This window comes from Anser cygnoides, chromosome 1, assembly GCF_040182565.1.
Source record: "Anser cygnoides isolate HZ-2024a breed goose chromosome 1, Taihu_goose_T2T_genome, whole genome shotgun sequence".
Classification (NCBI taxonomy): domain Eukaryota; kingdom Metazoa; phylum Chordata; class Aves; order Anseriformes; family Anatidae; genus Anser; species Anser cygnoides.
This window is the reverse complement of record NC_089873.1, coordinates 167993589-168016413: the sequence shown is the minus strand read 5'-3', so window position 1 is coordinate 168016413 and position 22825 is coordinate 167993589. Positions and strand designations below refer to the sequence as shown.

Below are 22825 nucleotides of genomic sequence, written 5' to 3'. Positions count from 1 at the left end.
CTAATTAGATAAGTTTATTTCCAACGTACAAAATCTGCAATGTCACAGAGAAGTAATACTTTTATAAACTGAATATCCATACCTGAGGCATTCGAGTACATTTTCATGCAATAGCACCCTTATAAAATATGTGCTTTCTGGATGTAGTTAATATCTTCTCTTTCCACAGCTGACACCATTTTTTTGTTCATACTACCTGGATTGGAGTAAGACGTATGCACTGATGTATACTGTCATATACTCGACTACTACAGACCGAGACCGTCTGACTCGACAGAAAGAAACGACTGGATGAAATGTGTGGTGAAGACTTCTTGTAGCACCCTGAGCTCACTGGTCAGAAGACATTGGCAAAGGTTTGGCTCCCTAGGGTACTTCAACCTGTCAGGGTCCAGAAGTAATTTACTTCAATAAATGACTCCCGTACTACTGCTTCCCCGTGTCACTATACCTGTGCAGATTTCAGCAAAGCAAAGCAACAAATGAATAACTATGACATTAAAACCTCACGATTAGCTACTATCTGAGACAGATTTAAAAAAATGGGCCAAGAGGAAAAATAGCGCCACAAGGATAAGAGACAGAAGGTTACATAGCTACTGGGAGTTATGACTCCTAAGAAGTCACAGATAGCTTTTATTTTGTCTGTAAAGTTGCAATGCTACATCTGTGAGCAAACTGGCAACTATCCCCGATTGGTTTTTTAGAAATAGCATGATTTAAGAACTGGAAGAAATACATTTGTCAGAGCCACCGGTTAATTATGCAGGAGTCTGATCATCAAGCAGGACACTACCACCTTCTCTTTCCTCCAAGCTGACCCATCCAGCAGAGCAAAAGCACCTCCATGGAAGCACTGCGATTCCCTAATAGAGAAGGGGAATTGCTCCTTCTCACCCCAAAACTTTAAACTATGCTGCCAAAGCATCTCAGAAATGGAACATAAATGATACCCTGAAATTCCATGAAATACTGTTTCTTACTCCTGATGAATTTGCCAGTTTCTTAAAGACCAGAGAAAAAACAGAGGGCTCATTAAAAACTCTTCGTGTTGCCACAACGCACTGGGGCAAAAGCTTGGGAGATACTCTTCACGCTCAGTTTTGAGCCTGTTTGCTTGGAAAAAAAAAAAAAAATTTGGGAGCCGAGGGGCAAAGGCATTATTAATCAAAATACAAGTCCTTTTCATCTTCAAATAAAATTTCAAACAGTATCTTATGAAATGATATGAAAATGATAGTTAGCAGAACTACAAAGATAGTTATCATAAGGCATCGGGCCTGCTTTAAAAAAATAATCAACAACTAATCTGTCAAAAAAATCTTTCAACAGTGATAATGTTCAAAGACCACAAATTAAATATAAATTTTTGAAAGAATTAATTTTACTCAGTTGCAGGGAAAGGATACATTGTGGTTCATATCAAACACATTCAAACCTTATTTGATATTTAAAATATCAGGATAGTGACCTACAATGACAGCCTTGTACTACATTAAGATTCACAGAAGTAATTTTTAGGACACTTTCAAGGTCAGATATTAATTTTACAAGTTGATATATGAACCATAACTGTATTAACAGTAAAAAAAAAAAAAAGATCCTCTTCTACCACTACTTGTGGATTCATACAGAAGAACAAATTAGAAATCCATGATTATCTCAATGTCATGAATATTTGCACATTTTAAAAGCTCAGCCATTAGAAAATGCTGCTGAACCAATTAAATGTTCCAGAGATTAGAGCACACTTATCTAGAGTTTACTTTTTCGCAGCAGTTCCTACCAGGCTCAAGTTTGCTTTGCTCTCACCCAGGCAATCTACCAGCTGCAGCGGCAGCCACGCAGTAACAGGCATCCGCCAGCAGCAATTTGTCTCAGTACCAGCAATAAGTGACTCAGCTGCTCATGTCATGCTCCAAGAGTCGCCCTGCTAACATTACAGCCTTTTAGCATACAGCACAGCATCTTTTTTCCTCCACCGCAGGTTGCTGTTTTATCTATTTTTTTATTATTCCCCATATCCTCTTTCTAAAACGTGATCCAACTGACCTGATCACAAAGGAAGCTAACTTTCACTTCTTATCAGCCACGTGGTGTTGACTTAAAAACAAGTGCGTGCCAGGTAGTGTCTTTTCAGAAAGGGTGTGAAGGTGAAAATAATAAATCCCAAACACAAAGCCAGTAAAAACATTAGAATAGCCCTATTAAAATTGAAAGTACCTTCATGCATGCTTATTTTTCCAGAACATTTTCTGTTCAAATTTTTGTGCAATAAACAGCTGTTATTCAAAAATACATCAAAAAAATAGGTTAATGCCAAGAGAAAAAAAATAACCAAGACATGCACACAAATGTATAAGAGCTAGACTGTTTTACATTTTTTTTTTTAAAAGCTGGGCTTTTTCTTTCTTTAAATTTTTAATTTGAAGCCAGCAGGGTTGCGGGCAAAAGGCCACACCACGGCCAGAATCACGACTTCACAGCCAACAATATTGTATGCGGTAATGAAAACTCCTGCAACAAACAGATTATAATGGTGGATTGGGACTACTTCAAGGAGCTGAGAAAAGCGGAAGAGCAAGAGACACGACATGAGAAAATAATAAACAGTAGCCTTGTATGCCCGTATGGTAACAAGATTGAAAAAGACTGCAAATCTGAGAACTAATGCATCTGTTGACAAGTAAGGGATCTTGCAGCGCTCTGTGTCCCCTACTGTTCTATCGGTAGCTCTGATTCCTGTAGCAGGTTCCCCTTATCTTTATGCTGCAGTTCCTAACCCTGACTTCACTGTGGCCATTCACGGGCACCAAGCAGAGAAAACAAGCCTTTAACAGACGTGTTCCTCTTGAGGAATGCTCCTGGTGTGAACAACAAACAAGGCCAGCAAATCCATGTGCCAACAAAAATTGTTATGTTTCCTTAGGTCTCTGCAGGGCTGCAAATGACAGTAGCACCATGTACTGAATCTGAATTAGAAACGTCACATCCTTATCCACCTGCTTATTAAATCAAGCTGAAAGATATTTTGACATTTTAATAGGAACAGTACCAGCAGAAACAAGAAACTTCAAGACTATTATTTTTATGACAGAGTAATAGCAAGAGACTGCTGTACTTGATGGTAGGATAATACATGAGACAGTATAAAAGCCTGAAACGTGCTCCAGAGCAGTAAAACAGTACGACCTTCCAGCAGCTGGCAGTCCTATTGGAAAACACTGCACAATTCTGGCAGCGTTTGGAAACTGCTCCTTATTGAAGAGCAGGGCTCTCTAGACAGAGTCTCAAGTTGTTGACCGAACGGTCCTCTGAAACTGACCCGATGCAATCAAGCCTGGGATGTAAGCCCTAGGCAGATACTGCACAGCTCCATGCAGATTTTTGTTGGTACACGGCAGCAGCCCTCAAGGAGAAATGATCCAGTGCAATTTATACAGGCTGCTCCCCATAGCATGGCTGGAGAGCCAACATGGCAACACAATGCTCAAGGGAATTAATTTACTTCTTTAAATTATGCCATGAAGCCTACATTTATTCCAGCTACTATAGGATTTTACTGGCCAGCATAGGGTTGAAACAAAGTATTTTCTATATATTGCATAGGTAAAACACTTAAATACTTTACAACTGATGGAAAGAAGAATATCATGCATACATAATGCTTACACTTTTGGTGAAGAAAATCAGGTGATCCTGAGTTTAAACCTTACACTTGATCTAGTGTTGCTTGTAATCAGTAATCCAACTCAAAGGCATTACATAGATGCAAGCAAGCTTTAAACCATTACCTGAAAGACTGAAATATGTAGCATAGTAATAAGAATTTTACCAATGTATTTCTACCATATTAGGTGTAAACTACTACGTACTTGGCTGTGTAGGCAGATAGGAGCTGGCTATTTGTACAAGGGTGGCAACAACCTGTGGGATTCAGCAGAGTACTCTGAGCTTCCCACAGAGCTACAGCAAGAATTTTAAAATCAGCAAAATAAGCATCAAAGCCTGTAGAGCAATGTGGGAGTTTTTCAGGTGGGGGTATACTAGGCCTATAAAAATCTAATGGTACAATTGCAAAATATGACAGCGGGACTAAATATCTAAAAGGCCTCTAATATTTTAGCCTGGGTTGGCAAACAATGCATTAGCACTGCCATGTTTCATTCTCTTGCTTTCCTCTAACTTCACACTTGGCATAGTAAGAAAGTTTATGAAGTTTCAGTTTATAACGTGATTCTTGAAGGTGCATCTTCAGGCACCTGACAGGCAATAAACAGCAGCCTGTAAATATACATCCCAGTTTGCCTTAGGTTGGCACTCCCAGAAGTCACAAATGTCAGCTGAAGTATCCATTCTGTAAGGCCACAGAAATCACGAAATCAGAAATTAGAAATCCCCTTCTCAAAATCTGACCTTTTTTGAGGCAGACATGTGAGAACTCAAAACAGAAGCATATCAAACAGATTGTCAAATCTGAAAAATTAAGACTCAGATAAGAAATAAAATGGTACTAAGGCTGAGTTTCCATTAAAAGTTTAAGAGAAAATTTCAAATAATTAAAAAGTTTAAGAGAAAATTTACAAATCCAAATACTTATTATTGATACTGTCATTAAAAAGAATTGCTGAAGTTTTAACCTGTAATTTTCACTGGATGCAGAAAGTTACCTTTCAAATTCCCATACAGCCACAACAAAAATTAGCAAGCGTATTATACTAAATAGCACAACTGAAGTGCAGAACAGTGGGTGAATACATAGAAACAAAATACTTGGTTACATAAAGAAACAACAAGTACATTAATCTAGCCTTCTGGGCTGGTCTCCACATTTCTCACACTCCCAACTGTGATACTGTATAATTTAAGGACAACCTACGTATTGAGCAAAAGGAAAAGAAAATGCAAGAAGAAAAACGACATTCATACAGATGGATTGACATGTTCATTATATACATAATATATATATATATATTTTTACAACTCCTTTTCTGTGGTGATTTTGCAGAGTAAAGGTCACTGTGGAGGAAATGCATTCATTTTGCAAACTTCACGCCACCACACTGAACTGCAGATATTATTTTTAGTTCTTCCCTGCACTAAACAGAGAGTGAATCTGAGGCATGGGGAGGCATCGTGCCAGGATGTAAACCCACTCCTTCTGAGCTGGCTTTAATCATGTTGTCTTGCTCCCACTCTGTTCCTGTGTTTAGGTCAGCAAATTTCCTCAACACTAAATTTTGTCAATGCTAAATCTGAACACATGCATACACATATGTTGCGGACAATCTGGATGTGTTTTATCATGAATAATTCAGATAAAGTAGGATGTGCTGCTCCAACTGAAAGGCCCACTTGATTTTCTATTTTGGCAAGGCTTGCCCAAGAAAGTGCTACTGAAGAGTAGCCAAAATATTGCCTCTATTTATAATGTGGTTGGTTTACAAAAAAAGCGGATCCTCTTCACAAACTCTTGTGTAGAGCTCAAGCTTGCAGTCCTGCTGCACAGAAAATTAAGCAGCTCTCATCAAGTGTGATCACAAAGTCAGGCCAGAAGTATTTTCTACAGAAGGCACACTTCTTTAAAATATTTCTCTATTCAAAGCAAAGTCTCGTACACAAGCCTAAAAAAAATGTTAGAAAAAAAAAAGCTGTATTTTCCACAGAAAGCTATCAGATCCTATAGGATTTGCACACTAGAGCAACACATTAGCATCTTAAATTACCTTTTCTTGCTGGATTCATTTTTTTTATTGTTTGTTAGTTTTCCTAAGGACAACTACAATGGCTTGTGTGGGAATCTGTGTCTGAAACAGCTGACATTGCCACAAAAGTACCATGACGGTGGCTGCCATTTGGTATTTATTTCCACTGCCAAGCATGGAAGCAACTTGTATACACAATACTGTCTCTTTCTAATCTGCATAATAGCAAGAGTGAATTTCTATGCCTCAGACTACCAAATCCATAATTTTGCACGCTGTGACAGAGCCGGGGCAGGCAGGAATCACCGAGCTTTGTGTGTGTACAGCAGCCCGCCCATGCACATCAATGTGAAGGTCACACACTAACTTTCAGTACAGAGCTAAGCCAGAATTGGTGCACTTCTTTGTTTCTACACTTCCAGCTGGGTGCTCCTAAAGAGAGCAACTTGTTCCTCTCTGGCAAACAAGGATCTGTTAAATATGTGCTACCTTACTTCTATTTTTATTTGGAAGTTCTACCACAATTTGATCTCCAGTTGTAAGAATAATCAAGCCAAAGCAAGAAAAAAACTATGAGAAGGCATATAAAAATGTTTCAAGTTATAGCATTGCATGTCCTAGTCTTTCATTGCTCTCTTTCTGAATATTTACCCTAGTCTAGAAATACTTAAGAACCCACAGACCACTGCTACTCCCAAAGTTCCTGGGACATTGCTTTTTTTTTAAAAAACAAACAAACAAAAAAAAGCCTAAAAGAACACAACAGGAAACCCACACTGGTGTCACAGAGTACGTGAAATATATTTAACATCAGCATCCTAAAAAATTAAATATTTATTGGTCTTGCTAGGAAAAACAAAACTGTGAACAGGCTGGAAGGCAGTCATTGCTATGCCCCGGAGGATAATATTCCTACTTCCCACAACATGTTTTTGGATGCATCGCAGATCTCTAAACAGCACTGTGCAGATCTACACGTTCTTGCTAAGACGTGTAATGAAATAAAACATAACCCTAGTCATTATAACTGAGCAGGCTGCTTGTTAAGGTTTATCAATGTGCAAAAATGAACCGCGTGACCGAAAACCACTTTAATTAAAGTAAGCTACAATGGGAGGGGGAAAACCACAGTGACAGGGATGGTGGAGTCGGAAAAATGCTGCACTTGTATGGGATTGGTTTTATCTCATCATCTAGTGGCTTCTGCAAGTTTTTTTGTACACCGTTTGAACTCTAAACAAGGATCTTCTGTCATATTTGCATTTTAAATTAATCCCTCAGAAAATGCCACGTGCCCAGTACTGTAAAATCCTTCTCAACTTCAGTTGTTCCAGAGAACAAGAAAAACTTTACCATATTACCCTTCCAAATTTCCAGAAGAAAGAATGTTTCAAATTCTAAATACAAAGAGAGAGAATGATAAAAAAAGGAAATTACAGATTTTGTGAGAAAGCAATCAGATTTGAACAGAGATGAAGATAACTCGCTATTACAAGTAACTAATAAAGTCAGGAAATGTGGTTTGGTAGATACAGTTCCTCCAAAGCACTAGCAGAATTTCTAAATTTAATTGAGAGTCCATTAAAAAAAATCATTTTTCTTTTTGCAGTCAATCAACTGAAATATTTTGCCTCTCTTATTCAAACTGAAGAGAACTGTACCATATCTAGGTAACTAGTCATTAATTTGTGACAACTTTCAGAAGGTGAAAAATAAAATTTAAGGCATGTTTTACATGTATTTACTATATGCCATCTACCCTTTCTGAACAGCCTTCATGGCATGACGGCTTTTGAAGTACGTCCCAGGGTTTTGTTGAGCTGACTTTAGGAACTAAAACCCAAGTGGAAGAACATGAAGAGCCATATTTACGTTCTGCAGCTGAAGGCATACAACACTGCATTTCAGGAGGGTGAAACAACACCCAGGGGCCCCGCTGCTGACATGGTTCTCCTTTTTCTGCCCAAAGAGAACCTGCTCAGAGAACAGGGGAAGCCCCAGCAGCACCATCCACTCCAGAGGAGAACCAAGCAATTAACTTCTGATTGGGAGCCCCTAATTCCCTGCAGCAGGGAGAGGCAGGACCAAGTCCTTGGTTTCTTGTGAGGAGGATGGCTTTAAGCAGCCTTCACGTCAAACAGCAGGCCATAACACTTTACTGCAAGTAGGATCTCAGATGTTGAGAAGTAGAGGGGAATTAACATAGCTTCAAACGAGTAGATTTTGTGATGGTAAAGGAAAATTGTGTTCAAAATGAAGACTGACTGGATTTTTCAAGTCCTTAAAAACACGCAAAGATACAAAAAAACACAGAATAATATACTGCAGTTTGGGCTTCAGTGAGCCCTTGGGGGTGTTTGCATGTGTTTTTGTTTGCTTGGTGCTTTCTTTTGTTTATTTATTTTCTGTGTGGTGATTTTTTTTCAGTGTTGTTTTCCCTGTAGTGTCTAAATATACTACTAGAACTAATCCCCTATGGTACAAACAGGCTTGCTTCTGACAAATGCTGAGAGGAAGATTGAGTTACCAGACTACTCTCAGATCTGCAGAACAATAACATATGTCTATTTACCCAACTCACTGATCCACCAGTTGTTACCTAGTTAAAACACCTGGAAAAGGGAATAAAACACCTGGAAGGGGGAAAAAAATGTTCATGAATGAACACACTCATACATAAAAGTGATGTGTGTTCTCTGCCAAAAGTGATCACAGAACAGGTAACATACTTTGTGCAACCTTGGTGCAGCCACCTCCACATTTCATGATTTCAGCACCCCTCTAACATTTCCAACATTCTCTATCGTCTTTTTATACTTTGAAGATATCTTCAGAGCAGGTGCAGTTGTTTCTGACATGATCATACAGTACCTTGCATTTGTGATGCTATGATTTATTTGGAAACCCATTGCGTATGGTTTATTATTGTTATTGCATATGGTCCTCATGCACCTATTTGTGTCAGAAAAAACAAGGTGACAGACATGGTATTGCAGTCTGTAAAGAACAGAAAAGCACAGATTCTGTTTAAGAATTAAGTCACTTCACTTTTCTGCCTAAATTATGTTGTCCAGCTGCCCTCAGTCACTGCATTATTTCTGACGTCTACAAGACTTCCAGTAGGTCTGGCCTTTTTATTCAGTGATCTCCCTATAGTCTCTAAAGCTGCTTCAGAGCACTGCAGCAGGTGAAGGTAGATGGTGCCATAATTCACATATGGGACAAATGACAAAAGTCATTACACTGAAATAAATTCTTCTCTGTTTTTTCTTGTCTGTGCACTAGAAAGAGTATGTGAAACCACAGAGAAAACAACACCAGGTGGCAGAGGACAGCTGGCACCATGAGAGGACCACGCCAACGCTGCTATAAGTTCTGCATGACCCACAGCCTAGACAGCAGCCCCCACAATCGGCCTCTGAAATTCATCGCAGAGTTCACCTCGTTACCTCAGAGAAACACAGGATGGTCAAAGAGACCAAGGCAAACTGGGAAAACAGAAGGAAAAGATGCAAAGAAGGGTGATCTGTGCACATCCAATGCTATACCAGCCTCTAGGAAATAGTAGGTATGGGAAGAAGTCAGTCATGCTACTATTCTGCAATGACTGTTTAGAACTCTAACCTTTTTTTAGCATTCACTTTTATAAACACTAACTTTGGTCTGAGATTTTCACCACCCCTAGAAATCAGGCTCTACCTATTGCCAACATATACATAAGCTAGCCAAACTTTCTGGAAGTTAGTTTTCTGTTTAATTTTGAAACGATCTGCCTCGACATTTGAGAAACAGGACAGAAAAACATAGAAACACCCTCAGAAGAGAAGGCTTGATTTGGTGTGCAGAGATGCACATCAGCTCTTTTCCTTAAATCAAATAGTCTTATTTTTTAGTCATTGTGTTACCTGCAGCCACTCTCACTGAGGCTGTATTATTTCACATATTTACCATCCTATATTTTATTTTACACTTCAGAAAAGGCAATCCTCAGTAACATCCCTTCTATTCCCAAATAATGGGTTGGGTTTCACGAACTGCAAAATGAAAAATGCAAGAATTAAACATATGTATACAGCAGATAAGAGAGCACTCAAAACTGTTCCCTCTTTCCTAAACATTAATCAGAGATAAAAGGCTACATAGCAACACTTAGAAACAGTTAACAATTTCATTATTTTTACTATTCCTTAAATTTGGGACTTGGCAGGAAATCATCATGGCTAATTTTTTCTTTTCAAAACTGGAAACTAAAGATAGCTGTAAAAGCCTAAAATGAAAACCACACCAAAAAAAAAGAAAAAGTGCTGAATCTGTCATTAAGAAAAACAAAACAAAAATGAAACCTCAAGCTCTCAACATTCAGTTCCATTTCCCAAACCTTAGGTCAGACACTATTTAAATGAAAATCCAAGACTTCATTTGAGTCTCTGTAGCCCATACAGGCTGGAGATAATGAGGCTGCTAGCAGAACAATTCTGTGTTCATTGCAAGCCTTTAGCATCCACTTTGTTTTGAGTCATTGCTTTTCAATTTCTCATTCAGTGAATGAAATTCTGACCCACACAATTTTCCTTTGTTCTCTCCAAGGCTTGTTTTCTTGATAAAACTGGGAAAACAGATCTTTTTCATGGGAAAGAGGTACCTCTTTCCTCCACAGTCAAAGCGTGCTCAAGTCTACCTAACAACCAAGCCATGCATCTCTCATTTCCCTCAAAACCCAGAGCCCATCTTTTTTCCGTCATGTCGGTTATTCCTATCTAAAACACAGCTTACCCGATGACTCAACCTGTGCAACATTTCTCATATGAATTGAAAAAGTGCCGTACATACATATGTAATATGCCAAGAATTTGCACGGATTCAGCACATGCTTCTACTCTACATAAAAACCAAAGCACAAAATCTGAATGCGAAGTTCGCTATCTGACTTCCTTCTTCAAATGTTTCCAACTTACGTTCTCTAATAAGAAGCCTTACAGAGTGTGATCTTATCATAATATAAAAGTTTCCTTCAAATAGCTAAAACTGGAGATTTTGTACTGATGCCTTGTTTTCCAGAACAAGCTGTCCTATGGCCTTGCTTTACTGAAATGTATTATCTAACAGACAATTAATACTCACTTGGGATAGACAAACAATTTTGACTTTTAGCCTTTACAGTGATTACAGAGCAAGGATCTGAGTTACAAAGAGCTTGCCTCCAGCTCTCATCTCTAGCCCTCTACACCTCTCTAGTTCTTACCACAGCTTCACTTGGTCAGCAAAATGCTCCAGTATTGGCCTGAGACAGCCTAATCCCACTAACTTGCGGTTGCAGCTACGTTTGAGACAAACAAAGGCTAAACCATACTGAGGTCTGTGCATTGGAGCAGTTTTCTCTCAGGGCCATCTTGGATTAGTTTTGAAAGCCATAACAATATACTTGGATCACTGCTAATAAGGTTTCTACAAGAAATACAAAACGCATCAAGTAAGTTTTTGCCTAACTGGAGGAGGTTATGATTACGTAACTATCTTCATTAATAAGAAGCAATTACAGTATAATTAGATTTAAGATTCCAGTTCAGGTTAAAAAAAAAATATATAAAAAATCTCATAAGACAGACTTACTCATTTATTAAGAAGAAAGCATACAGTCTAGATAAGCACAAGGAAAAAAAAAAGTGTAAAAACAGATCAGACCATAGCCTTTTTTTCCAGAAAACAAGTAACTAAGTAAGTCCAGGCAATCATCAAACCATAAATCGTCATACCATTGTCATAAATCGTCAAACCATCTGTTTCAATCAAAATCTGTTTTACAGAATAAATTCAGTATTTCACAGTAAAAAAATCATTGAGATTGAGGTTGCAAACACTACTCAAAAGGGCTTTTCTTGGTGGCTGGGAGGAGGGTATGCCTGCTATATTTAGAAACTAACTTTTGGTTTACTAAAAGAAAATCTGTTCCTGTGGTTGTGAAGAAAATCTGCCAAATATAAAATGAGACAATGCTGTCATCTGATGTCTACAGACAGACTCTGTGCATCCTACATAATTCTCAAATGACAGCAGTGCAAAACTAACACATCTCTGGCTGTTATTGCAAAGCTACTAGCCAGCACTAAACCAGACAACTACCCTCATCCAGTTCAGCTGGCTGCTGCCATTTTAAAAAGTTATTAGGAGCAGCCAATACTGCAATAATTCTGAATGAAAAAAAGTCAAAAACTTTCATTCCCACCCTGACTAGACAGAGAGTTCCAGGAGTTTTCTCTCCCTTTTGTAACTGAAGAGCAAAAGAAAGAGACTCCCCCCGAGAAAAGCATCTTTGCATCCACCCCCATACTGACAGCTGAGCTCTGGGTTTGACACTGTGCCAAGGTACTACTCCAAGACAGCAACCGATCCACTGACTCCTACTTTTCAGCTTTGCCTACAGTTTGCAGGTTTTCAAATAAAATTTTAGGATGTACCACCTCGCTCAAATGTTTTTCTTCAGTCATGGTAAATAACACTAAAAGATGTTGTCTCCCTGCCTTATGTTGTCAGGGCATATATATTGTTGGCTTTTTATTGGTCATCTGCTATAGAAATTTGCAAGAAGTATTGCTTTCTTTTGCAAACAACAGCTAGCTTTGCTGTAACAGTGAATGCACGTGCATCCTAGACACTGTAATATCTCTGGTGGACTAAGCAATAGGCTCAAAGCCAAAATTTTCCTTCAGCTACTCTGTATCCTGAATTACAGCACTAGCACTAATATCCTGGTAGTTGCATGTTACCATCTCACTTTCATAATTTTCATCCACCATTGAAAATTATGGCTATCTGTCTTCCAAGTCAAAGACTACAGGCCAGCTCCCGCAGCCTTCCTGAGCCACCGTGGCATGCTGCTGAACTTCATACCACCAACAGCAGTAACACCACAACTTTGTGGTCAACTTAGGCTAGCCTGAAGTCAGCTCAAGTGCCAAAGAGACCATCCCACCCTTCTTTTTCTCAGCTGCTCCTTGCTACCTTGTGCCTCCAGCCTACCTGTGTTGATATATATGGTATTGCATTGCAAAAACGAGGGAAGTCATTTGGGACCAATCCGGCAGAAGTGGGTGAAAAGCAAATTTAACTCGAGTCAATTCCCTGATCCCATTTGTCAAGCGGCTGCACAAACAACAGTTGTGCTGACATGAGGACAAAGCCAAGAGGAAGGAACGAGGGGTTGAGGCTTGAAGAGGGCAGGATCGTGTCTCGCGGCTGCAGTGCCAGCTTACGTTGGCTGGAAGGAACCGTGGCCCAACAGCAAAAATGAGGTCATCTTAAAATAACAACTGTGAAAAATACTTTCTAAACTAATATGCACCATGAAGCTCACATAACCAAGATGAATCAGATGCATGCACTTAAAGATCGTGAAAGTGTGCAAGAATGGCATCTGTTTTATAACAAACAAGAGTATCAAAAGAAGATTTTCAGAGCTAGCGACTTGCAGCCTGGTCTCATCCAATCAAAACTAGGGTTAAGCACTGATCAAGAGCCAGAGACTGGCACAGACTTAGCCAACCAAGCCTCTCCAGTTGGTAAAGTAACTTAAGAGGGAAATAAGGTAGAAATTTCTTTCGTTTTTGATACCTGAAAAAAAATAAATTACCTGTTAGTCCGATACTTGTGAATCACATAGCTGGCTGTGCACCTACTACCCTTATTGTAGCTCTTTGTCTGGAAGCCTGTGCCAAGTAACCCTCCCATAATGGCCTTTTATTAATGATAAAAAGGTTAAAAACACATCTTGCCAGATAAAATGTAGACTACACTGTCAGAATAAAATAGGAGTTCATAAAAGAGAACTTCTTCATACTAATAACTTCCTTCCAAAGGAAGACTTTACCTGTAGTATAAATCTAAGTCCATGCACATAAAGACATTCTCCTCCATGAGGAATGAAGGGAAGACATATGGATAATCAGTTTAATCAGAAACAGCATCCCAAATGTAAATGTGAACGTGAGAAATACCAAGTGCAAGAGTAATATGCGCCCCGTATCTCATAGCATCAGGTTGCCTTACAAAGCCATCAGACCAGAGCTACCCAAGAAATAACATTCGTCTCTACGCCTTCTGCCAACAGCAGGAGCCTTCAGTCCATATGGCCAGACTCATAAAAGGACATCGTGGCTGCACCCTAGCCAGACGCCATCCCCTCGGTTTCACGCTCTTGCTGCGTGCTCTCCTGACCCCATATTCCCTTTTCCTTGGCAGGGCACAACAGCGGCAGCAGCTGCCAACAAGTTAAGCGCAGTTACCTCTGTTCGGGATACCTCTCGTCCCATCTTTGATGATGGCTCAAGCCTTAGCTAAGTACGTAATCTAAACCCTTCCAATGTAACAATCTCTGGCAGCACGTTTGCTCAAATCAAAATTAATAAAGGAAAAATTTTCAGTAAGCAGAGTGGTTTTGGTAAATTCCAGTGTTTCCAGCTACATGTGTTTTTCCTCTATATGTGCCTCAGAAAAACCGGGGGAAGGTGTCTTGACTTATTTACCCAAGGTATTCTCAACCAAAGGCCCTTTTCTTGCCACCACCACACTAAACGAACAACGAAACCCAACTGTCAGACCGCGCTCCAAACAGGGAGGAGAAAGAAGCCTGCCGCTCCACATTTGACGCGCGAGCCAAAGCCTGTTGAGGAGTCAGAAAAACACGGTCTTGCCGTTCAGTTTTTTGTTGTTTTCCCCCCATCTGGCACTTTATCAACAATGCCTCCACCCAAACCTTGGGCTGTTTGGAGCACCGGGGAGCATGCCTGGGCATAGCCGGGCGTCCTGCCCGCTGGTCCCAGGTGACGGCTGCTGCGCGGTGGTTGACGGCACGACCACCGCCACCATCCCCAACACCATCACAGCCACTAGCACCATCCCCAAACACCACCATGACCACCGCTACCATCCCCAACACCACTGTGACCAACGCACCACCGCGACCACCACTACCATCCCCAACACCACCACCGTCGACCCCATCTGCCCCCACTCGCCTGGTTGGGGTCGGTGGCTCGGAAGACGTGGCAGGCCATGGGGGAGTCGGGGTTGTCGGGCTGCGCCTTGATCAGGTAGGCGAAGTAGGTGAGGTCGTGGCTGTTGTGGACGAAGCGGGCGATGTGCTGCGCCTTGTGCTCGAAGATGAAGACGGCGGGCGCGGGGCTGCCGGGGCGCCCGGGGCCGGGGCTGGGGGGCCCGGCGGGGACGCAGCGCAGCGTGGGGGACCCCAGCAGCAGCAGCACCTCTCGGGCCGGCACGCCGCTGCCCAGGGAGCCGCCGGGCTCCTGCCGCTGCCCGCGGCGCCGGATCTCGGCCATCAGCCAGGGCAGCATGGGCAGCGTGGTGCGCCGGTCCAGGCACGACCAGCCCACGTACCACAGCCTGAAGCGCTTCTCCGCCGCCGGCTGCGGCTCGGCCGAGGGCTGCAGGGGGTGGGAGAGAGGCTGGACCCCCGGGGGCTTCTCCATGGCCGAGGCCGGAGGGCTCCGGGTGCGGCCGCCGGGGCCTGAGCTCAGCGCGGGGCGAGCGCTAAGCGCGCATCCCGGCACGGCTCGGCACGGCTCGACTAGGGTCAGCCCGCGGGGACGGGGGGGATCTCCGCCGTCCTGTCCTTCCCCTCCGCTCCTCCTCCTCCTCCTCCTCCTCCTCCGCCCACCGCCCCGGGGAGGAGCGCGGGAGCTACGCCCCGAGCGGGAGGGGACGAGGATGAGGAGGTCCGCAAGGGGAGGAAGGTCACCCGGGGGAGGGGTGTGTGTGAAGGAGGTGGGGAGGCCGCCGGGGTTTTTCCTACTTCAATTTCTTGTTAGTTCTTTTCTTAATCCCATTTTATGCTTGTTTTCATTTTATTTTACTCCCATTTCCTCTCCGGCGGCTCCCTCAGGCCAGGGGCTTCTCCCTTCCGCGGGACCTCGCCGGGTGCCCCCCGGCCAAGCCTCGCTACCGAGCCACCTTCAAGTCACACTTTAAATTAAAACTGTTTTCTAAATATTTTTTTTTAGGTTTCTTTTTCCTGCTCTGAGCTTCTAGGTTGTTTTTTTTCCCTCGCTATCGCGATAACATCTGACAGTGTAAAATCTGCCACCTACTGTAAGTGGGAGTAACTGGTCTCCAAGAAAGAAGCTTTTCCAATCAGACAGCATCCGTATCCATCTTGTAATTATCAAATGTAGTGACTGCCCTTGTGTTCACGTCGGTAGGAACAGCAGTGATAACTCCCCGTAACGCAGTTACGGCAAATCTTTTAGCCCTACTGCTCTCTAAAAAAGTCAGTAGCTTGGGCTGAAGAGCTACACCGTGCTCTTGGAGACCCCACGCTACATAATTTGGGCAGAGAGGTTGTGTAACAGCCAGCCACATCACCCACAACAAACAGAACTGACGCCAAAACTGTTGTGCTAGCGGTATTTTATTTAATAGTGTGACAAGCAACTGTGCTCATCTACTGCACAAAGCGCTTTGCATTTTTTTTTTTTTTTTTTTTTTTGCTAGTTTCTCTGGTTGAATGCATTTTGGCTTATGGGTAATCAGCTGCAGTTTTCAGCTTTAACACCGGGACTTGGAAAGACCTCAGACATTGCCCTTCCCATCGCCATACTAACGTGAGCTTTTCTTAAAACAGGGCAGCAAAAAGACCTCTGGAGACTGGACATCGGCTTTAATATCTGCTAGAATGGTACAAACGAAAGCAAGGATGGGATTGCTTTCCCAAGTTGACTATTTTCACAAACATTAGCAACTGAAGCACATTTTTTGTTCTGCAGTAGATTTTATAACTGGGGTAGTCAGAATACAAATCTTTTTTTTTAATCACAAACCTATCAGTCCTAAAAGTTTGCTGTCCATCTGCACATGTCCATCTGTCCATGTCCACATCTGCACAGTTCTCATTAACCCATTAGCTGAGAAAGTTAACAAGATTTTCTGCTTCCATGAAACAGAATCACAGAATCATCTAGGTTGGAAGAGACCTCCAAGATCACAGAGTCCAACCTCTGACCTAACACTAACAGTCCTCCACTAAACCATATCACTAAGCTCAACATCTAAACGTCTTTTAAAGACCTCCAGGGATGGTGACTCCACCACCTCCCTGGGCAGCCCATTCCAATGCCTAACAACCCTTTCAGTAAAGAAGTTCTTCCTAATATCCAATCTAAACCTCCCCTGGCACAACTTTAGCCCATTCCCCCTCGTCCTGTCACCAGGCACGTAGGAGAACAGACCAACCCCCACCTCTCTACAGCCTCCTTTAAGGTACCTGTAGAGAGTGATGAGGTCTCCCCTGAGCCTTCTCTTCTCCAGGTTGAACAACCCCAGCTCCCTCAGCCGCTCCTCGTAAGACTTGTTCTCCAGACCCCTCACCAGCTTGGTCGCCCTTCTCTGGACTCGCTCGAGCACGTCCATGTCCTTCTTGTAGCAAGGGGCCCAAAACTGAACACAGTACTCGAGGTGCGGCCTCACCAGAGCCGAGTACAGGGGCACAATCACTTCCCTAGACCTACTGGCCACACTGTTTCTTATACAAGCCAGGATGCTGTTGGCCTTCTTGGCCACCTGAGCACACTGCTGGCTCATATTCAGCCAACTATCAACCAGCTGCAGACCAGTTCCACAACTCCAGCCTTGTGGGATGGGTTTGGGAGTCAGTCACCTAGACCCTCTAATAGGACACTCGAAGAAGACCCATTAACCCACTCGGTTAATGCCATGACGAACTGCTCATCTTCTGCCAGCTCAGGTCTGTGAGCTGCCTCAAGGCTGAGTGACAGTGCTCACAGAGGTACTGCTGTTGGCACCAAGGAAGCAAAAATAGATGCCCGGAGGTGAAGAGGGCAGGAAGACTACTCACTCCTTTGGGGAACGCTAGCTTATGTGAGTCATCAAGAGCGTGAAGCTGCAACTTAGTCACTTGAGCTCAAAGACAAATTTAAACCTCCAGGGAAGTGAACTGCACACTAGATTTGCACTACAGCAGGAGAGACACCACCCTCTCCCCCCACACACACAGTTGCACAGAGTTGCAATGATTTTACATGTTTTTTCTTTGGTTTTTACATTTTATAAAAGACTGCATCATTTTATACGACTTCTATTTTGTGAACTAGAACTGTGAGGAACAAAATGTGGGAAATGAATCTGAAATTGTTAAATTATCACTATTATAGCATTTATGGAAAGCTCTTTGTATTTTACTTCACTTGGATGATATGAGATTTGGTCATTTTGATCTACCTAATTTATTTTTTATTATCAAACTCTCTATACAAATTTCTCTAAGACTAAATTGATCTATATAAACCCTACCATTAATATTTTAACTGCCTTCAAAATAAAATTCTCAGATGTTATTCCAAACAGTTTTCATACTTTCTTCTTGCTTCAGGTTTTTATGTCTCCCTGAATCAATTTTTCATAGTAATCCCTTCAGCTGTCCATTATCTTTATTCATTTACTTCATCATTTCTTTCTTATCCTTTAATATGGCCATCTCTTTTTATACCCATCATCTACTCAGTAGTATTTCTTTATTTACATAACTGCTTCTTGAAGTTATTTCCTTTTTCTCATTCCAGTTGTAAGACTTCATGCACCTTGAAATTAAGCTTCCTAATTAATCTTACATTGAACATAGTGTTCCTTTGCCCATGCCCAAGGCCTTTCACCTTTCACGCTCCTCATCTAATTTCTGCCCTAGCGTTGTTGCTGAAAATTATAATGATAACAAAAGCACCATTCTACAGCTCCTTGAACAATATTGTCAGGAATTAGCCTAAACTACATAATCTTTATAGCTCTGCCAATGGGAATCAGAAATGCTGGGACTCAGAACGCAACTTCCCATAGTCTTTATCTGCAGAGCTTTGAAAATGTGTTTATTCTTGATGAAAAGGCAGCTTCTCTCCATGTCATCCCAAATGGAAAAAAAAGCATAAATGCAGCATCCATGTAGAGGCATGACATATAAAAGCCCTGATGAGATGCCACAAGTGTTTTCAATTCCTTTTTTTTTTTTTTTTTTAAATTATTGGCCAAGCTTCTTGAACCAAATTGTAAAATTCAAGGTAAAAATTTTGTTGGCAGATACAAAGTAGATTAAGTATTGTGCTCAATATTTACCAACTGATGTGCTGCAAATACATGTTTGGTCAGTCTGACCAAGTAGCCAATCAGCCTTTTTAAGTTGTAGTTCACCTGCCACTGTATTCTGTTGATTAAATAGAAATTAGATGCACAGTCTCACAAAATAATGCGTATTACTGAAGTGACCAAACATGGATACAGTTAGCTAAACTTAAGTGCCTCAGAACATTTTGGAATTGGTATGCTTGCCAATGGAGTACTAAAAAATAAAGATTTGAGATTTTATTAAAAAAACAGGTGGGGGAAGAAGATATTACAAAACAGGAGAATATCAGTGAAATCAGTAAAGAAAAATATTTTTTATCCTATCCTACTTTGGAAACTTGAATTTTAGATATTTTAGATAAGTATATTTTCCCTCTGTTCATTAAAGCAAGGATGTTTTGTTCATTAAGACAATACCTTGATAATGTGCACTGTTTCTGTACATGACACCACCAACGCAGCCATTTCATTTATCCTATTGGGATCATCACACTTCATCTTTAGTTTTAAAGGATTTAAACCTGGAAAAGTGGCAAGCAACCAGTTTTCAGTAATTTCTTTGGGAGTGGAGAGACCTCAGCATCTCACATGATCAGACTGTTAATTGCCATAATTACCTATCTTCTTAAGCTTTCAGCAACCATTTTAATTGCAGAAAAATATTAAATTATTATAGGAGCTGTAGACTTCATTTTACAATCCTATAATTTATGCATAACTTCAGCCACCTTGGACTAGAATATTTCAGTAATATGCCCTATAACTGGAACTGATTCTTGTCCTATTGCTTTTCTAAGAATGCTGGCACTTAACTACTTAACTCTGGCATTTCAAGGTCCATGACTGTATTTGCATTACTTTTAACTAATCAAATTTAATTTCACTACCACTAAGATCTAAGATAATGACATTTAGATTTTAAAAAACATTTCATTAATTTAAGTCACCCAGTCTTATTTGAAGACACTAATGAAATAACTTTGGAAATAAAATTCTAGTATTAGAAAGTTCAGAAGTCTGGGCATAATACCAAGGCTTTAGCTGCTACAGAAAACTCCGGTGCCTCCTCTATTCAGTGTGCAAAACATAACTAGAAATAACAAAAACTATGTATTTTGCAGGATATATAGATATTGTTATAGATTAAAATGGATTGCCAAAGGCTTGAGTAAGACGGTCACATAGAGACAAGCCAACAGCAGGAGGCACATAATTTGTTCACAATAAAAATGATGAAAAATTAACCTGAGAGGTGTTTTTTTTTCTTTTACTCAAATACTACTAATCTTTTTTGATTGTAATGACAGATTATAACTTGTTCTGCCAATAGGAACCACTCCAAAATATATTTAGGGGAACTGGAATGAGCAAAGTTCATAAGAGAACAATCCCTAGCTGAAAATTTCAAAAACATCGCTAGAACTTTAAGCAACCTACCATGTTTATGTCTGTGTTCAGTGTATCAATACACCATTTAACATTACACTGACTGAAAGAGACAATGCCTTCAATTATTTTATTTGCCCTCCACAAAGCAGTGTTTCTTATTTTCTCAATTCTTATTTGTCTTTTTTTTTTCCATTTAATAGTTATCCCAACAGAGTTATCTTGCTGACAGAGCAGACTTGGAATCTGGTGTGGAATCTGGTTTACTTTATCTTTTAAAAAAGATTTTTTTTTACAATATTTAAAGCATAACATGCTTATTACGGTGAGGTTTCTCTGCAGAGTTTCTTTATGTGATACAGACCAAGTACATTCTAGTTATTCCTCTGACTTCCCGCTAATCTCAGGTGTGTACTTACATGTAACCACAGCAGCTTTCCAAGTGGAACCACTAGCAGTTGCTTGCTTTTTTTCCCCCCCCCCCTTTTTTTTTTTAAGGTTTATATCCCCCTCAAAAAACAGTATCAGATCAGCTTTCTTAAATCCCTGTTGTTGAGCTGATTCATTGGCTGTTAGCAGCTCAGGCCAGTTGCAAAGCTAGTTATTGCAGAAGACAGAACAACTTCTGCAACAAGAACTTCCATATTCCCACTTATTTCTTTTACATAAAGGATATATTTACTTCCCTGCTACTCCCTGACCACTGCAGTAATATACTTAGAGGGAAAAAATGACGAACTACCACAGCTGCTGGTGGAGCTGACTTCTCTCCCAGAATGTGCCCATTAACTCTACTACTTTTTTATAATTTGGAAGGGATCCTGGTTACCTTCAGCTCTCCAGAGATGGAAAGACAGGATTTCTTGTCATTTGTGTGTCAAAGCTAAAAGGAAATTCTTGACAGTATTCCACAAATATATTACAATGAAGGATACACTACAGGCTAGAAAGGCCAACAGATGTGTAGTAGAGTACAGAAACAATAAAGAGATGCTTTGGAAGGCAAGAGTACTTCAGTTTCAAAGGTCACAAATTTTATTTGTTCAAGAAGCAAATGCAAATACACTTAAGACTTCAACACCGTACCACCATTTCTGCACTGTACTTCCTTACTGCAACTTCACAATTCAGCTGTATGTCTGGTGAGAGAAAGCACCATGAAACTACAGGACACTTGTAGTCCTGACACAACACCAAGAATAGTGCAGTGTAGCTGCCAAAAGGAAAAGAAAAAAGAACAGATGGGAGCCCCTTAATCCTCTTTTTCATCTTCCTTGACTCTCACATAGGTAAATTGACATCTGTTGTCTTGACTCTGTCAACTGCTGAACATCTCTTTTTCTAATATTCCCAACTGTGAGAAGCAGGACTGTGCTGCACACCAGTGATTCACATGAGGCACGTTTCCATCCCTCATTTTAAATGTAAACTTTAACACCCTTCTTCAAGCTTCATGTGTGGCTGCAGCATTCAGTACTTGCCAGTTCAGAAGCATCATGGGGGTAGGAAGCCTGTATTGCTTTGATTTGGCTTAGTTCTTAAATGAAGTTTTTTTTTTTAATAGGAAAAAAAATCCTGTAACCTGCCTAAGACGCAGAAGTGATGAAATTCTGGCCCATTTAATGGTAAACAAACAGTTCCAGCACCTTCAGTAGTACCAAGAACATCACAACATTGTCTTTCAGATTCAGAGGTAATTCAAAGGGGAATTAAGCAATGGGGTCACTTGGAGTAGCTGAGGAATATAGTGAGTGTAATCAATATAGCATAAAGACACTTAAGAGCAGGCTGCAAAACCAAATATCAAAAGGAGAATGTTAGAGTGGTTAAAATGCATGAAAATCTAGGACAGGGAAATGCCAGTGCTTACTCTATGAACAAGATATTGAACTAGAAAAACATAACATATATGTATATAGGGAAAAATATATAAACCTATAATAGACCCTAGTAGAAAGATAACATGATACTGTTTAAAGAGCAACTCAGAATGCAGAAGTGACAATATATTTAAAAATTACTGTTTTAAGCTACTGCAAATATATAATGTAAGGTATGTGTTACACTTCAGGAGCTGAATTTTGTTTGTGTCACTGGAAATCTTTACATTCATCTTTCTAATAATTAACAAAAAAGCTACACTATTTCCCTACAGTGTAAAAAGTAGCATGGAAATTATAAACATATACAGCGCAGGTACAGGCTATGCACAGAAGAAAACCTGGACTTCCTATCCCGTTATCAGATATGCTCTCAGAGGATTACTGTGTAGCAAGACTGCATGTAGCAGTGCCACCTGGTGACCAACGCTATGCCACATTCCTCTAAAAACTTCAGCACGAACATTTATTACATCAAGTAATAGAATTTTCCATTTTTAAACATGAATATTAAAGTTTACTGTTTCAAATTTAAGTGTAAGGTATAAAATTGAAACTGAAAATTCCAATTTATAAATAAGGATACTTTGCAATGTAAACACTAAGAGCATTTGGAAACTACAGTACCTTACACCTAGCCAGCAGAAAAGATTCTCACTTGTAAGCCAGGAGGAACATAATCAGTCACAGGAGAAAAAGATAGCTCAGGGAAGA

The 22825-nt window shown here is 40.6% G+C and overlaps 1 protein-coding gene across 2 annotated transcripts in view; it reads right to left on the bottom strand.

Moving 5' to 3' along the window:
• Positions 1-15372, bottom strand: part of TBC1D4 (TBC1 domain family member 4) — a 108833-nt gene extending 93461 nt beyond the window's left edge. The window contains exon 1 of one of the 2 annotated variants that reach the window (XM_066987605.1): positions 14717-15372. In XM_066987605.1, the coding sequence (XP_066843706.1) occupies positions 14717-15187 (471 nt within the window). In that variant the 5' untranslated portion in view covers positions 15188-15372. The remainder of the gene's footprint in view (positions 1-14716) is intronic. The other variant, XM_048079050.2, reaches the window with a different exon arrangement.
• Positions 15373-22825: the final 7453 nt, after the last annotated feature.